This window comes from Oreochromis aureus, linkage group 6 (assembly GCF_013358895.1).
Source record: "Oreochromis aureus strain Israel breed Guangdong linkage group 6, ZZ_aureus, whole genome shotgun sequence".
In the NCBI taxonomy this organism is placed as follows: domain Eukaryota; kingdom Metazoa; phylum Chordata; class Actinopteri; order Cichliformes; family Cichlidae; genus Oreochromis; species Oreochromis aureus.
In genome coordinates this window covers 39,015,394-39,033,945 of record NC_052947.1, presented here as the reverse complement: position 1 = coordinate 39,033,945, position 18,552 = coordinate 39,015,394, and the positions used below count along the sequence as shown (strand labels likewise).

At 40.5% G+C, this 18,552-nt stretch overlaps 1 protein-coding gene across 1 annotated transcript in view; it reads right to left on the bottom strand.

Annotated features, from left to right (window-relative positions):
- Window positions 1-18,552, bottom strand: part of dnah6 (dynein, axonemal, heavy chain 6) — a 76,122-nt gene that overhangs the window by 1,456 nt on the left and 56,114 nt on the right. Inside the window, 17 exon segments of the mRNA XM_039613523.1 lie at window positions 279-430; window positions 667-739; window positions 1,458-1,636; window positions 1,848-1,987; window positions 2,131-2,258; window positions 2,327-2,437; window positions 2,439-2,491; window positions 3,714-3,852; window positions 3,980-4,126; window positions 4,563-4,651; window positions 5,365-5,525; window positions 6,249-6,439; window positions 6,675-6,814; window positions 12,995-13,130; window positions 14,693-14,926; window positions 15,069-15,248; window positions 15,391-15,571. Of these exon segments, the coding sequence (XP_039469457.1) occupies window positions 279-430; window positions 667-739; window positions 1,458-1,636; window positions 1,848-1,987; window positions 2,131-2,258; window positions 2,327-2,437; window positions 2,439-2,491; window positions 3,714-3,852; window positions 3,980-4,126; window positions 4,563-4,651; window positions 5,365-5,525; window positions 6,249-6,439; window positions 6,675-6,814; window positions 12,995-13,130; window positions 14,693-14,926; window positions 15,069-15,248; window positions 15,391-15,571 (2,434 nt within the window).

Sequence of the window (18,552 nt, the reverse complement as noted above, 5' to 3'; positions counted from 1 at the left end):
CACAATTTAAAAACATAATTGATAACATAACTGATTTTGTGTAAAAATGTAAGAAGTTTGAATAAAATATTGCACATAAAAACCAAACTGATGTAGTACTTTAGATTGCATCTTGAGATTGTTGATCTGCTCTTCCACATTAGCTCTCCTGCTATTAGCCAGAAAAATAGCATCTTAAAGTACTGCTAATATTTGAAGGGCTGGAGAAAAGAATATTTGTGCCCTTTTTTTAAGCACTACTGAAAGCATTACTAAGAGCACTGCTCCTCTTACAGTACCTCCTCATCCATGTTCAGTTTTGCACCAATGGGAAGATTGCGTAGAGCCTCACAGACTGCTTCCTCATCCCTGTAGGCCGGCACCACGCTGAAGCGGAACTTAAGCTCATCAATAGGCAAACTGTAACGCCGGGCATGATTCTGCAACACTTCTACAGGCCATCAAAGACACAAGAGCATTGAAACAAGTCACTGTGCTGTTTAGCAAAATCTACCAATAAACACAAATTTCATTAATAGCTCTCTTTTAAACTTCATTCGTTTATTTTTACACTGTATACTTGAAAGAGTAGTCAGAGTGATCATTGTAATCCTCAAGCTCAGCTCTAAAAGTGCACCTTACTGTTGGCATTCATTAAAAAACATAGAGCATGTTTCAGTGTGTTACCAGTAAGAAAGCCTTGAGGGAAGAAGAACCCGGAGATCCAAAGTGATTTGGGATGACCACGTGTGATCCAAGTCTTGCAAGAGAGGAAAAGAGAAGCAGAGATGCAATTAAAATATATGCATTTTTAAATAACGATATCTTTCTTTATGCAGCATCTTCTTCTTTTATTCAATATAGTCCATTACAGGCATCCTATTACTGATGGGACCTGAAGTGACCCAGTGAATCAGTTTACATTGGATTCTGTTTCCTAAGAAAATCAGCATGTGGAGTGTGACTCAGTGTTTATCCACTGCTGTATAAACTAACAGGACTTTACCCTGTTTGTGCTTGTTTAAGTGAATTATAGTGACTGTACGATATATGTTCAGAGCAGACTTAAGGAAGAGCAGCTTAAATCAGATAAGATGAACCAAACACTAAACCAGAATGTGCAGGGAGGCAGAAAGATGAACTCAGAATGTACATGTGTTATTACAGTTTTCCAACCTAATGAGATAACACACAAATCAAATGTATGCAAAAGTACATATGCATGCGCACAGACACACACACACACACACACACACACACACACACACACACACACACACACACACACACATGTGCACACACCTGAACCAATAAAATACAGCCAATATCCCAGACCTGAGCTAGAAAAAGACTTCTAATCCAATTTCCCCCACATTATTTATGTTAGCTTTATAAAGACACATTTCACACAAACTTCTATAATTCCTCTGGACTGAACTTGAAAACGTGTGTGTTTTTGTTAATATCTGTATGCAAACCTGGATAAAGGAAGTTCTGAGAGTCAAGTCTCTGACCCAAGAAGACAGCGGTTTGAGGGAAGGGTAGGCAGAGTTTGCCCAGTGGGTGGGGACTTGGTTGTTCAGAAAGCTTGTGTAGATTCGGTCCATTTCCTCTGACATCACAACGAGACCTTTTGCAGAGTGATAAGAGACATCTACGAAAAAGAAAGTGAGAATAACACATCACAGTAACGACAGATTCCAAAAAATGTTATTTCTGAAATTACACAGAACGCATATTTTTGATTGTTTAGGTTTTTTTCTATTTGAATGTTTCTCTAAGATCAAGTAAATAAACTATAATCCAAAGAAAACAACTCCTGAAGTGGTCATGAGATGATCTCCACCAATTAAATGTGTGTGGTTTTTACGTCACCCTGAGAACTTTAAGCAGGTTGTTGAATCGGTCTGCTTCTTGGGCCAAAACAGTTGTGAGGGAGTTCAGGTGCCCATTGGTGTCTTTGATAAACAGTGTGTCAATTGCTTCATGCATGTCCAGTCGCTCTGCACTCCAAAAGAAAGACAAGTTCACAAAGAGACAAAAGACAACACAAACCAATGAAACATGGGGGAAAAGAGTGAGTGTAATAATGCAAAGTCTCAGCAGTAACTGAGATCTATGTGCAGGTGAATCTATGTGGGGTCAGCGTACCGGGCAGTTTGGCTAGAATCAGTTCGGCGAGCTTGCAGACTGTCATCGTTACTCTTAGCTCCCTGTTGTGCTGAAGAACGAGGATTAACATCCAGTATGGTATTGATCAGAGTTATAGTTTCTTGATGCTGCAGACACACACACACACACACACACACACACACACACACACACACACACACACACACACACACACACACACACACACACACACACACACACACATACAAAAGAGGGCAGAAAGAACAATACCTGAGGGGGAGTAGGTGTAGCCAGGCTGCAGAGTTTCTGGAGAAAAAAAAGCCTTTGAGGATTGTCCTTAGGCACCGTTGGTCCCAGCCATCCGTCACTGTGATGTGATCTCACCTGAAGAGGAAAAAAACACAGTAGGATTTGAGATATTTCATGGCTTTCTTTGTTTATGAATGCAGGAGATATTGCTTTTAAAGACCAGACCCTTTTCTAGTTTCAGTTGATCAAAATCTCACTCAGAATCAGAAAAATAAAAAGTTATGGAAAAAAACAGCAACAACTTTAAACTAAAAAATAAGCATATAGTATATTTACATAGATATGTGTAATACCCGTTCTTGTACAGATAATTTTGAAAGAAGTTGGATCCAGGTCATTCAATTTAAAGATGAAATAGTAAAAAGAGAAATCTATTACAGAACACAAAACACAGGGGGGAAAAAAAATCGTCCCTTTTTCTTTTATATAAAGCTGAATGGTCTAAAGCAGGGGTCGGCAACCTGCGGCTCCGGAGCCGCATGCGGCTCTTTAGTCCTTATATTGCGGCTCTGTATGGTTTGGAAAAATAAATTATAAGTATTTAACTGAAGTCTATTTTATTTGTGTTAGTTCTTTTTTAAAACTTGTAGTTCTAAATTGGAAGATTATTGTGATCTTGAATAATAAAAATAAAGTTATATTTTATTACTTTTGATCGCTCAAAATAAGCGTCACACTCGTGGAAGCCGGTAGCTCCGCTACACTCCGAAAGCCCAGAAGGCGATATAAGGATGACGGCTCACTGCTTTTGTTTGCTATGGATAATTTAAGTTCAGCTTTTTAATTAATTTTAAAGACACCTTCAACTGGTTGACTTTCTTTTTAGTTATTATTTTTTAAGGGTTGACAATGTGTTCATTACATAAATAAATTTAATTTTCTCCATAGCACTTCATGGATTTCATAAGCAACACACTATAGTTGTTTATACAAAGCATAAAGGTAAAAAAAACAATATACACGGTGTTATCTTCATTTTAGATGTCAAAAAGTATTTGCGGCTCCCAGTGTTTCCTTTTCCGTAGAAACCAGATCCAAATGGCTCTTTGGGTGTTAAAGGTTGCTGACCGCTGGTCTAAAGTGTCCTATTATCCTTCCCACACTTTTATTTTTGTGAAACAGCTGCATGTTTGTTTTGTGAAAAGGCTTTCTATTAATATAAAATGTCAAAATACAACTAAGACATGCCTTACATATGGGAAATAAGATGCTACACAAACAGTCCCTAACTTATTACCTTGTTGAAGTTAGATACAAGAACATGCACCTTTCTGTTGATATTTGCTTCCTACCAGTGATATAGACCAGAGCATCCCAAGGAATGGTGCCATCTTTGCAGTACAGGCTGAGGTTGAGCAGAGCACATTCTCTGTCACTGTCATTGAATTCGTAGCGGATGTTCCAGCCCAGGGGACCAAACTTCTTCCGCTCCTAAACACGAGACACACAAGCAGAGAAGTACTGTACGACCACACACAAAGTGAAACACATCCAAGAAAACAAAGTAATAATGATGAGGCACTTTACATGTAAAATACTGAGAAAGAGTGTATGTAACCTGGATGATTGCATGGAAAAAGCAGATTCCAAAGACAATCTTCCTCCATTGGCGTCCCAAAATGTGGTGTTCAAAGAAACTGCTGGTGATCTCTGTGAAGGCTCGTCGCATGTTGGCTCGCAGGCCTTTAGGAGGCTCGTTAGTCACCTGGCAATGACATCACAGAGACCTACTGAGAAGACTACAAGTAATCCTGAAAACCTTTTGGTTCAGCGTCTCCTCCTTGTTGTTCAGGCAGTCTTCGAGTGCACAAACAATCCCAACGACTCTTCAAGGTAACCAGTGTACCGTATGACTCACTCTTCAAATTATCAGGTCATGGTCATGATGACGATAAATCAAGTGCTGGTAGTTAATGTACGTTTAATTGACGTCAAAGATTTCGACCCATATTTATGAAGGCAGTGCTCAACTAATGTAAGGTTTATACCACAGTTACCCTAAAAAAACAGTACTTGTAATTACCAAAGTCATTTTTATGTTTCACTCATGTTCAATCCACCAGTATAGACAAGTTCAGTATTTTTAATCATCTATAGCTTTATTCTATAGTATTACAGTGTACGGGTCTCTGTGTGACTACCTTAACGGAGTTCTGGAGCACTGTAACAGGAAATACTTTGGTCGGCATGGAACTGAGAAACAAACGGAAGTTCTCATGGACTGATGTGTCTGCAGAGAAACAGATAAGAAAATTATTTGCATATTCATAAAAAAGAAAAGGCCTTAAAGGAGACTTGTAAAAAAGTCCTGCAGTATTTTTTACCAATAATACAAACACTTTGAAAAACCAAAGCATACAATACCACAGTTTACTCATTTCTGTTTCTCAGAGATTAGAAATGCACGTGTAAATTACAAATTATGTCTAATGACATTAGAAATATGAAGGAACTTGTTTAGATGTGATAGTGTCCCTGAGCATTGCTGCTAACAATGTTCATCTCTTTGTGACCACAGCGTACCCATTATCTAGTGGCTATAATGCAATCAACAAATCTGCAACAACTGTGCGACACTATTGTGTTAATGTGGACCAAAACCTCGGAGGAATGCTTTAAGCATTGTTGAATCTGCACAATGAAGAACTAAAGTACATTTTCTTGATGGTCAAATGGGTTCCAACTGAGTACTAGCAAGGTGTAACTAAACTGAAACTAAACTGTAGCCCAGCATCTCTTTCTTGGGTATCCCCATCCATAAACACTAAAATTACCACCACTGGGATTTCCCAGTTTGAAGCAAATGTGGTAATTATTCTAATTTAATACTATTTTTTCATACAACCCTCATAAGCCTTAACTAATAAAAAAAATATGTCATCAAATGTTAGCACAGAAGGCTGAAATAAACAGAAACTTTTGAGCTCAATTTAAAAACAGTACCAGGCTCAGTGAAGGTCTTAATGAGCTCCGCCATGGCTAACATCCAAGACACAGCCAGATGGCAGTTCTGCAAGAAGACCCAGTTGCCACTCGTCAGCGCTGAATGGATCATCTTCTCCACTATAGGTCCCTGGCCTTGCCCCAGTGAGATAGCCTCGACCCTGAAAAACACAGAAAAATCACCATTTTGATTGCCTTTATACACTTTATTCATTCATTTGCAACAACCTGTCTAGTCCAGGATCACAGGGACAACAGTTTAGACAGAGATGCCCAGACCTCCCTCTTCCCAGCCACTACCCCAACACTTCCAAGCAGATATCGAAGTGAAATACTGGTTTGGGAACATGTCTTCTGGATATGACCCAGCATGATCTTCGGACATGCCCTTCATGTAAGAAGTGTCCAGAAGGCCTCTTGGATGTGGATGAGTAGTGGCTCTACTCTGAGCCCCTCCCAAACTCCTCATCCTATGTTTGAGACTGAGCTTAGACACCCTTTATAAGACAGCTCATTTCCACTGCTTGTATCTGCAGTCTTAAACTTGAACTTGTTCATTTGAGGAAGCCACTCATTCTCAAACTGAAGAGGACAATTCACCCTTTTCTAGCAGAGAACCACATGGCTGAACTGTCCCAGTGCAAGTTGCAGATTATTGCTTGGTGCAGTCAAATTGATGGCATCATCCACAAAAAGAGATGATCCTAAAAACCTCCCACTACTTGGCTTACAGAAGACAGAAGCTACTGACTATTAAAAATAAAATAAAAAACCCAACCAGCTATATATGTCTATATCTCACATGTCACAGCCTGGTGAACAAAACAAAGACATTTTTGCGAGCCATGTTCGAGGGACCTCTCTAACCATTTTTTCTCCCTTACCTGTCGAGACACCCTCTCTCGTTTGCAAAGCGCTGGAAGGCACCCATTGGGTCAGAACCTGTGCTGAGGATGAAGATCACTGGGGTGGTAGGGGACATGTCACTATAGAGATTAGCCAGGTCAACTGGAGGGTTTTCCACAAACTCCTTCCCTAGGTTGACAATCACAAACTCAGTTGCTGCAAAAACCACCTGGATGGAAAAAGAGGATATAAGTCACAGAAAAGCTGGGAAAAATTGACCAAGCTTTGGTGGTGATGGGAAAGCTCCGCGGAGAGCTATAAACCCATGTCATTTATTTTTTTTACTGAGATCCTTTCTTTAATACTGACAAAAGTTACACTTTTTTAAAAATGATCCTCTTCACCTGGAAAACAATCATGAAAACCTCAGTAAATATTTTTCCACCCACTTCATCCAGGCTCACCTTCTCTTCCATGAAGCTCTTGATAAGAACTAATTTCTGGAAAGATCCCAATCGCTCATTCCAGTAGCCTTTCATCTCCTGTTTCTCCTTTTTGGACTCCTCGAGAGAAGGCAACTCTGACACATAGCCTTTACATTTTTCTGGATTTTTTTTTTTTTTTTTTTGCCTGTCCCATTTGGTTCTTTAGCCGTCAGAATTGTTGTCTGAAGACCAACAAGGATACCAAATGGATTTATTTTGCCAAATGGATCATCATGGCATTGCCGTATTGGTCCATTTGATCAAACTTTGTTGTTATTATTTACTTTATTTTCAGTTGTTACAGATGGACAGACATGACTGGGGGATAGGAAAGGGAGAAAGAAAGAGAGGAAGGAAAAGAAAAACAGAAGGGAAAAGGGACAGTGAGAAAGGGCACTTACAAAGACAAAGAGAAAAGAAAAATCTCCTGGATCACCTGTTGAGAGAAAAAGAAGAGAAAACAAGCAAAAAAACCCAAAAAACCAAAGCAACATACTAAACACAACACCATCACGTTAATCTAGCTGAGTGTGAACAGCAGTAAATACTAAATATTGAATATTGTTGTGCAGCACGCAGGACAGACAGCGCACAATGTGCTTTGAAGTAGCAGCTAAGAAAGGTGTAGTTTATGTCTACGAACAGTGAACACCCGTGTGCACACCTGTGTGGATCAGCGCGCTTGTATACAAAAGGTTTCCCCATGTAACGGTCTGCTAGAGGGTGTGGAGGCCCATAGCCCCGTCCCCCAGGGCATGAAGCAGACATGGAGGAGATCCAGGCTCCAGACATCCAGAGGACCCAGAGTGCGAGAGCCCAAGGAGTACCACCGGAGGGGCATCCGTGCCACCCTCCTGGGAAGGGCTGAGGAGATCCTGTTAGGGTTCAATGTTGAGAGAAGAATCCATAAATAACCACAGATCCGGTCCAGTGTGCAATTAGACAGTATTTTTAATAAACACATGTGTGAGTCCGACCGCTGTGCAGATTTCAGCGTCGAACTGAACTTACAATCATTAGACAAGTTCTTATATGGGTACAATAACAAAGCCCCCCTCTTTTACAAAAATAGACAATAGTACAGCTTACGTCAATCCAAACCACAAACTGTTCCATGAACTTTAACATAGCTCTAAAGAACATTGTCTTCGGGTCGGTGCTTCCCCTCTTCGCTGTCGCTCGTCTGGTGCACTTCCTCTTAGTACGTCGGCACACTTCTGCATTTCTGCCCTACCAAAATAGATCTACCATGGTGTGTATGTGTGTGTGCGTACACGTGCGAGGGCGCGTGCATGCTGTGTACTGCGTACGTGTCATGACCTCTCACTATTGGTGTCTGTCTGTACGTGCAGAGTTTGCATCTGCTTTCTGAACCTTAGTTGACCTCAACTTAAGCAACCAACCAGGCTAAGGCCATCCTGTGTGTAATGATCTTGACTTATATGTAAAATATATAACAACTGTTTCAGTCTACCACAACTACTTAAGGCTTAATCCGCAATAAATGCATACTAAACACCCTTGCACTTAAACTTCTGGCTTCAGTTTCACTTCTGCAAAAGTATGCTCTGCAGACGCGTTTCCTGTCTCATTTTGGCACAAAGTGTATTTTCCTGTCTCTGCCCTCTACACAGAGATCATAAAAGCATTAATAACATTTAAATTATAGATTCAACTCAACCATTTAAAATGGTTCTTCTTTGGACCTGTAAAAAAGGTTAATACAATACCAATATGTTTGAACATCTGAATGCATCTGAATGCAACATCCCTATTAATACTGAAATGTTAATGATGATTATAAAAATAGCAGCAACTAATAGCAGGAAAATATTTCTCCCCTTCACAATCCCCAGATGAGGGGGTCACCCAGTAGCCACGGAGCAGAAGCCAGAGGGGGCTGCACTGGCGTGCCCGCCGGCAGCCAGCTGTGCCAGAGTGAACTGAGTTGCAGGCCCCGAGGCCGGAGGCCCGAGGGCCCCCTTTGCCCCGGAAGAGGCCTGACCGAGCGACAGGCACCAGGCCCCGCCAAGTAGCCACCGGGAGTGAGCTGGTGCATTCCTGAGCGCCCAGCCTCGGACACCAAGAACCACCAATGCACCAACCCCTGAGGGCATCAGTTACCGGCGGGGAGTGTGGTGAGGGGAGATAGGCCTCCACACTTTGGAGGGCCTGGGAGTACCCAGGGAGGTGGAGTCTAAGACCCGACCTGACATATAGACGCAGACAAACAGGCACACACAGACACAAACATGCTTTCCCACCCTCATGCACACATATACAAACACTCAGCACTCACCCAGCGTAGGGATAGACATACATGGATATGTACACACAATCATACTCCCCAAACATACTCTATACCCCGGGTCCAGGTACCCTCGCCCCCAGAGGGGGAAACGGTGCATTTAAAACAAGGGAGGGCATGGTGCTGCTGCCAGAGAGCAGCAGGTGTTAGCACGGCCCCTCCCGAGAACCCTCAATGTCTACATGGATTTAAAATTGACAGGGGGGCACCGGCGCCAGAGGTGGGGTTGAAAACACAGACCATCCACTGGACGCCGTTAACGTGGTCACCCTCAAGGCCCTATATGTATGTGTGTGTTATGAGAGTGTGAATAATGTGGATGTCTAAGTTGTGGAATAAAACTGAGGCACAGGTGGCCAGAAGGGGACAGAGGGGGGGAATGCCTCCCCTGCACCCTGGTGACACACCCGCACCCAAAGGCCCTACCTGTGTGGGTGGGTGTGGTGGAGCGGGAAGAGGGAGGCAGCCGGGATGGGGAGGAAAAGAAGTGAGGGCAAGATGCCCTCCTAGGGCCAGCTCCCCGCTGACCCCAGTAGGCACCCCCGTCCTCTGGTACCCACCAAGGCAAGGGAGCCCAGGCCCATCCACCCGGGGCCTCACGGCAGCAGCACCGCCAAGCCCCACAGGACCTGGGGAAAGCCCACCCTACCCCACCGCAGAGGAAACTGTACCCACCCCAACATTCAATCATCTCCAGACTACACAAGACAACAGACACCCAGGTTAGGTTTATTCTCCACCTCTCCTATGTCTCTCCCCACCTGCAGAGTGGACTTCTGCAAGGATGGAACAACCTCCTGCCAGTTGACGAGCCCCCAGTTAGGCCGATGCACCAGAGGCCCCTGCGCCAGGGCTGAGCCCCGTGCACCCACCCGCCCACAACCTCGGCGACACACCGACGAGGACCGAAGCCCCAAGGCCCAGCCAGAGCCCCATCACGGAGACGGCACCCCAGACCCCAAGCCCCCACGCCTGCCCCGGATCCACTCAGGGGCAGCCAGGCCACCAGGCCAGTAACCTACGTCCGCCAGTACAGACCATCCCCCAGCCCCGCTGCACGCAGCCACGAGCAGAACACCCTCTAAGAGCGACCAGAGCCACTAACCAGGTTATGACCACAACCCCCCGGGTTGAGCCCTCCAGAGATAACGTCTCTAGGGGTTCTCCTGGCGCCTAAAGCCCGTCCCAACCTCCACATCAACCACAATAGCGAAGGCAGGACCAAACCATGACCCCCACCCCACTAGGTGATGAAGCCGATCAAAGGAGCCCAAAGGGATTGATCAAATGTGGTGGCAGAGGCTGTATCAAGACTAATGTGATCTATTAGATGGTTTTTATATTGATTAGAATTAAGATTCTTTTTATTTTTCCAGTTAAGGAGGACCATTTTCTTGGCAATGCATAGGGCTGTAAAAACAATGTGGGCTGTGTTTATTTCTGCAGTGACCTCATCCAAGTTGCTCAGCAAGCACACTAAAGGGGAGGCTGGAATGTTACATTTCAGACACTTTGATAAGTCTTCACATATCTCACGCCAAAACTTCTGCACTGGTGGACAGAACCAAAGAGCGTGGATGTAATTGTCTGGTGTATTGCCTTGACAGTGTGAGCAGTTGTTGGAAGATGTAAAGCCCATCTTGAACATCCGATGACCAGTATAGTGCACTCTATGTAGTAATTTGTATTGTATTAATTGCAGACTGGGATTTTTAATCAATTTAAAGGTTTTTAAGCATATCTGAGACCAGAAGTTTTGGTCTAAGCTTACTGATAAATCTGCTTCCCACTTTGCAATAGGAAGGGATATTGACTCATCTATTTTAGAAAGTGTTCTGTATATTTTAGATAATAATTTGGGGGATTTAAGAGTAAGAAAATGTACCGCACTTGGTGGTGTTTGTAATTCAGCTTGACTGAGGTAAAATTTCTTTTTTACTATGGTTTTAATTTGTTGATATTCTAAAAATCTTTTCTTGTTGATCCCATATTGTGTAACTAGTCTGTCAAATGGAATAAATTCTGTTCCCTCTAATATATGTTCTAAGTATTTAATTCCTTTACAACTCCATTCTGGAAAATTAATCATATTATTTTTTTGTAATATGTCAGGGTTATTCCAGATAGGTGTACGTTTGCATGGGATTAATGAAGACTCTGTCATTTTTAGAAACTCCCACCATGCTGTCAGAGAAGAGCTGATGTTGATGCTTTTAAAGCATTCATGTCTTTTGATGTTTGAGCTGATAAATAGTAGGTCTGAAATTTCTAGATTATTACATAGTGCCTGTTCTACATCTAGCCAGGGCTCATCTAAGAAGGTGTGTTTAAACCATCTAGAGATGAACTGAAGCCTGTTGGCTAAAAAATAGTGATTAAAGTTAGGCAGATCTAATCCTCCTTTATCCTTGGTCCTTTGTAATGTTTTTAAGCTGATACGTGGGGGTTTATCTTTCCAAAGGAATTTAGAAATACATGAGTCTAGAGAACCAATGTGAACCAATCTTGTGATGGCTTATTTGGGATCATTGAAAACAAGTAGTTTATTTTTGGCAAGACCATCATTTCAGCTTGTGGGGATAGGTTAATTGGATAATCGAAATTGTCACTAGGTGTGAATGTGCGAGTGAATGTGAGTGTGAATGGTTGTCTGTCCCTGTGTGTTGGCCCTGCGACAGGCTGGCGACCTGTTCAGGGTGTACCCCGCCTCTCGCCCTATGACAGCTGGGATAGGCTCCAGCGCCCCCCGCGACCCTGAAAAGGATAAGCAGAAGCGAATGGATGGATGGATGGATGGATGGAAGACCATCATTTTTATAGCGGCGACCCTTCCCATGAGTGATATGGGTAAAGATTTCCATCTAGCCAGATCGCTTTCTACTGTCTTTAAAAGCGAGATGTGGTTTAATTTAGTTAATTCTGAAAGCTTAGGAGAGACATTAATACCTAAATATTTTATATTTCCAGATTGCAGTGGTGTAGGAGAAGAATTATGGAAGGAGCAGTTAATCGGAAGAACTGTAGATTTTGACCAGTTGATTGAGTAATCTGAGACTCTTGAGAAAGAATTTATCAATGCAATCACCCCAGAGATATTGGTTTGTGAGTTTTGGAGAAAAAGTAACACATCATCCGCATAAAGGCTGATTTTATGTTCTACATTCTTACATTTTATGCCCTTAATTGTTGTAGCCTGTCTAATTGCTGCTGCTAGTGGCTCAATAAAAATTGCAAACAGTGAAGGGGAGAGTGGGCATCCCTGCCTGGTGCCCCTCAGGAGACAGAAGCTGGAGGATGTTTGGTCATTTGTTCTGACACAAGCTGTTGGGGAATTATATAATATTTTTAACCAGTTTATGAAAGAGGTTCCAAAACCAAATTTGTGTAAAGTTGCAAATAGAAATTTCCAGTTAACTCTGTCAAACGCTTTTTCTGCATCAAGAGACAATATTATGGTTTCAATGTTTTTATTGCATGAGTAGTCTGTTAAATTAAGTAATCTACGTGTATTTGTTGATGAGTGCCGACCTTTTATGAAACCAGTTTGGTCAGGATGAATTAAAAGGGGGGTCATTTTCTCTAATCTCTTTGAGAGAGCTTTGCAGATTATTTTGAGGTCTACATTAATAAGGGATATTGGACGATAGCTTGAGGCAAATACAGGGTCTTTGCCTGGTTTTAGTAAGAGACTGATATTTGCAGAGTTCATATTTGGTGGTAGTCTGCCATTTTCTTTGATTTCCTGCAACATTCTGTAAAAAACTGGATTTAAAGATGCTTCAAAGTGCCCTATAAGAGAAAAGAAATTCTAAGGAATCAGACACAGGATTTGTACATGGTTTGGTAAATTAATGATAAGAATGATTAGAACATCTCGTTATAAAAATGAAAAATGACAGAGTCAAACATTCTAGTTTTATATTTAAAAGTAACATGCTGACAAATGCAGATCCTTATCAGCTCAACAACAATAACAACGGGGAAAGGGTACCTAGCTTAATATGGATATGTGTTCTAGTGATTTCTTTGGAGATTCCCTTGAGGCAAGGCAGTGTGTCCTCCAGCTCACAACATGTCTGCCAGTAAAAATCACTTAGACATGGCACATCTGGTCGCTCTGGATACTCCTGGAAGATGCAGGAAAAGAAAGTTTTATGGCCACAAATTTAGTAGACATGTTGTTATCGACTGATGTAAGTAAAGAGAAAGTTAACTAGAATTATAAAAGAGTGAGGGTGTTGTAAGATTTTATGTTTTATGTGTTTTTATTCGTTGTTTTATTATCTTTCATTAACAAGCATATCATGAAGTGTTCATATATTTCATAAGATTTGCTGAACTTTTCCACTGTTGTGCAAGCTGACATTTAACTCTACAACACAAATAAGTTAAACAGGAAACAGATGCAGCACCCAAACCACAAGAGTTCAAAAGTGCACCACGTTTCCTAGAAGAAGCAGCCAGATACACATGTGACTCACACACACCCACACACACAACCATTGGTTTAGAGGAACTTGTAAAAGAGGAAATGTGATGTACTTGCATACGCGATGTAACCTATAAATAAAGAACTGTTGCCGGCACTCAGGGTGGGGGTCTCGCCAGAGTCCTCACCCGTGCACGTTGCTGTTATTATATTCTAACTGTCTGAGTGTCTTTATTCAACCTGAAGAATGTCTTATTAAAAATAAACTCTTGACAGAGGGGATGATGACGAATGGTTTCTATGACAAGCAGCTTTAAAAAGTAAAAGTGAGAATTTAATCTGAAATACTTTGGATCACTAAAAAATTTCTTGTTCCTCATTCAAACATTGCTTTTGTTAAAGAATCATCAACTACGATTACACCTGCAGGCACTCCACTAGTCAGATGTATTCAGTGTTTACTCGGATTAACAGCTTTCAGATATTTGGGTGATGAGTCTGAAAATCCACTTCTATACACCTGTGTAAATATTTCATTAAAATCCCCTATATTTAATGATTCAATTAATCATTACTCCTTTTTAGCGTCTTCAATCAAACTACTATTATTTTATTTTGGTTTTTAAAAAGCTTGCTTTTTGTCAGAAACATACATTTCCCTGTTACTCCAAACCTTTGAGCAGTAAATGCTAAGAGGCAATAAACGGGAGACCTAAAACAGAGGTGTAGCAGAAAGAAGAACAGAACTAGCATGAGGACTGTGAATGCTAACAATCAGTGCCTACAGTCTAGTGGCATAAAAAACAAATGGTGGCTTAACACCATCACTATATACTTCTTTAACCTCCTAATACCTGCACTCTTCCACAGCATGCATTTTTAATTTCTCTTTGATATTTGGGCTGATTGGGACCTGATCAATGTAAAAACAAAGAAATGCCAGATTTTTTTTCACCTAATTTTTGTTTCTAAGAAAAATGAGAGCCACATATGAGGATATTCATATAAAATTTTGATAGAACAGTAGCAGTATAATGTCCTCGTGAGTGGATGTCAGGCCCTTGTAGAGCAAAATTGAGTATTTTGGTCTAAATAACCCAAAATGTGATGTCCACATATGTGGACGCCAGGTCCTAGGAGGTTATAAAAAAACATGAGCATAATCATAGGAAATCTTTTTTTTTTTTTTTTTTAGTTAATTATTTTATTCATTATTGCTTTTATCAAGCTGAACTTCTATGGCTGGATTTCCCTCCTCACCTTTTTCAGTGAAGAAGCTCCTCTTAGGAAGTGCCACCATTCCCCATCAGAGATCTCGCCACGCTGCCTCATGATTTCTACACACAACATAAAGCTGTAGATAAGCTTGTGTTGCTTGAAGAGTCCACGTGACGCATTAATGTAGGAGTTTAGCAAGATTTGATTCAGGAGGATCTGAAGGCGCTCTTCTAGCACATTACTCTGCTCTGATGTCTCGATGGTGGAATTAAAGAGCTGAAGATGAAGGAAAAAACAAACAAGAGAGAAAAAATAAAATAATGACCTTAAATGGGTACTTACGCATTTTCATTAAACATTCCTGTACAAGTAGCTTTGTAAATTTGACAGTAAAGCCCAGCTCTTTTTTCCCCCTCACCTGTTTAAAGTACTTGAGTGAGAACTGGTACATAGGATCGATCTCTGACAGACTGGCGATGACAAAGTACAAAACAGATCCTCGAGTGGCCACAGGCCTGTAGCGCTCCCTCGCAGAGTTGATCATCAGCTCAGTTGCTTCTGCCTCCTCCAGACGGTGCTTTATGGCCTCTGAAGTCACCTGGAGACAAGAGGATGCAAAAAATCATGGAAATAAACAGGATGAACATCAGAAAAACAGGAAAGGTTAAAAAAAAAAGATAATTGCAGGTAATGTTAAATTCAACAACCACAACTCCATATCCATATAGCCTAATCCCTACCTTTGACTCCTGGAGAGTCTGAACTAGCTCCTCGTTGTCAAGTATATTCCCCTTAGAGGTAAAGAGAAGCTTAAGAATGCGGTCTTCAATATCTTTCAGCTGGCTGCGGTCAGCATTGATGCGCACAATCAGCTCGTTCCTCTGTTCCTCAAGATGCGGACTCTCAAGACGCACCACATCACTTAAAACAGATTGAAAAAAGATTGAATTAAGATATTCCAGAAATCATTATCAGAAAGGGGGAAAAGGATACATACAATTAGGATACATACAATTATGTGCAGTATTTCTATCCATTTTTAAAAAAAATGTAGATGGCTTTGTAAATGCTTGTTACTAGAGATGGCACGATACCACTTTTTTATGTCCGATTCCGATATCAAAAATTTGGATATCTGCCGATACCAATATGAATCCGATATAGTGTTTTTTTAATCAATAAAACTGTTTTTTAAATAAATGCTTGCTGCATTTTGTAAAAGTTCATACTCAAGTTTTAAAAAACAAGACACTAAATCTATTCTGTTATACTTGTATGCAAAAAATACACTGCACCCAAAATATTTTATAGTTCAGCAACACTGATCAATCTAATAAACTTAAACCTGCACTATCCTCCCTATTCTGGTATTTTAAAGAGTCCTTAGCAGAAATATTAAACAACCTAACTAATAGGGTTGCCAACTCCTAACAAAAATCTCCCAGAACCACCCCCCACCTGAAATCAATTATGTTTCTACAATAATTAAATAGATTCAACATGTTTCTTCAACAGAATTGCAGACTTTACAGATGGTACCTTCCCAAAGGAAAAAGTACTATAGCTTACAAGGGTGTATATTAGACTTAATATTTACTATATACAATAATAGATTTCTATAAATTTAATCAGATGACCACTTTAGTTGTAAGATTCAGATAATTATTTATTAAAAGTTAGTCCTTTTAAATGACATAACAAAGAAAAGTATTTCTTTGTGCCCCCCTTTCCCTGTTAACGCCCTACCTGGCCCCCTGGCAAAACTTTGCTAGACCCGCCCCTGCACAGTAACCAGCTGTCAGCTACATAAAAAAAGGATCCTGGTGTTATTTGTCTCTCAGAAACAGTTCATAATGTCACGATCCTGGGTCTTATGGCCCAGTGTTTTGAGTTTTAGTTCTTTTGGATGTTTATATGATTAAGCTCATTCTCATTAGTTTTTCTAGTTCATTTGTTATTAGATTCCCCTTGTGTCTTCTAACCCCTGTTAAGTCTCCCTTGCCCTTCATGTGTTTCATGTCTGTGTCTTACGTTGTCAAGTTCAGGTTGTCATGTCTGCATCTCATTATGTTTCCTGTCTTATTTTGAAGGGGTCCTGTGTTCCTATGTTCAATGCTTTTAGTTTTACTCTCCCCTTGCGACGTCGTTATGTTCATGTGTGTCAGCTGTTTCCCCATGTGTTTCCATTTCCCTCATTATCCTCCTGTGTGTATTTAGTCTGTGTGTCTTCAGTCATTCCTGGTCAGGTTGCCTGCTCATCCACGTCACAACTTCAGGTATCCATGTCAGTTCACCGTGTTTAAGGTTTTTTTCATGTTTTAGCTTTAGTTCACCCAGTTTAGGTTATTGTTTAGTTTCACCCATGCCCTTTGTTTGTACCTTGTTTTTTGTTAAATCCACATCCCATTCAGTTTTTGGTCTGCGTTTGAGTCCTCTTTTGCAAACACATACAGTCTGCCTCAGCCAGACTGTGACACATAACTTCCCTTCAACTCATTCATGTCACCTAAAAGGTAAACCTGTTTCTCCATCACCTGGGGCCCGTTCTTCGTACCTCGCTTACTACATCCAAGATCAAATGACACATCCAAGATCAAATCATCGCGCTAACTTTGAGCTCACTAATCCGGTTCTCCGAACACACCTGTTGTTGACAATTAGTATAGCTGGATGAAGTAATCTGAGATCACTGGGTGGCTTAAAAGGGGCTACGCATCGATAGTAGAAACATTGATCGGCAACCCTGTGATTGGTCGGCGAAGATGTCGAAGGAGCGCGCTCAGTATTTTACGGCAGCAGAGCAAGAACTCTTGATTAACTGATATCAGGAGTTTCAGAGTTTAATTAAAACGCAGGGGAACACCGCAAAGGCTGCAAAAGCAAGGAGAGAGGGCTGGCAGAAAGTTGCTGACAAATTAAACTCGTAAGTGATCCATGATATTACATTATATCATGTGATATTACATTATATCATGTGATATTATATTATACCACATTATATTATATTACATCATATCCTCTTTCACATTAGAGCCACAACAGGACCCACTAGAACATGGGAAAAAGTAAAAGTGAAATATAAGAATATTCCACAGAATGGTAATATTTATCACTTATATTGCTTTTAGTCTATGACAAGAGACCCTGAAATAATCTGTTTGTTTGTTTATAACAGCAACCAAGAAAAGGGCAGAGCAAATAAAGACAGGTGGTGGTCCTGCACCCCCTCGTCACACCCCTTTTTGTACTGTGACATTTATTGACATTGTGGGTTTTTTGTGTGTAGTTTGACATAACACTCCATCACTTTTACCTGTTCCCATGCAAGGGGTGACTGAAGCATGCACAGTAAGTCGGGAGTAAGTATATACAGTACAGTAAGTATATACACAACACCCAGCACGCTCCTGCGGGCGGTTTATCCTTCAAGCTCGGGTCCTCTACCAGAGGCCTGGGAGCTTGAGGGTCCTGCGCAGTATCTTAGCTGTTCCCAGGACTGCGCTCTTCTGGACAGAGATCTCCGATACATATATGTATGTATATATATATATATATATATATATATATATATATATATATATATATATATATATATATATATATATATATATATATATATATATATATATATATATATATATATATATATATATATATATATATATATATATATATATATATATATATATATATATATATATATATATATATATATATATATACATATATATATATACATACATACATATATATACATACATATATATATATATATATACATACATACATACATATATATATATATATATATATATATATATATATATACATACATATATATATATATACATACAGTTAAGCCCATAATTATTCATACCCCTGGCAAATTTTGACTTAAAGTT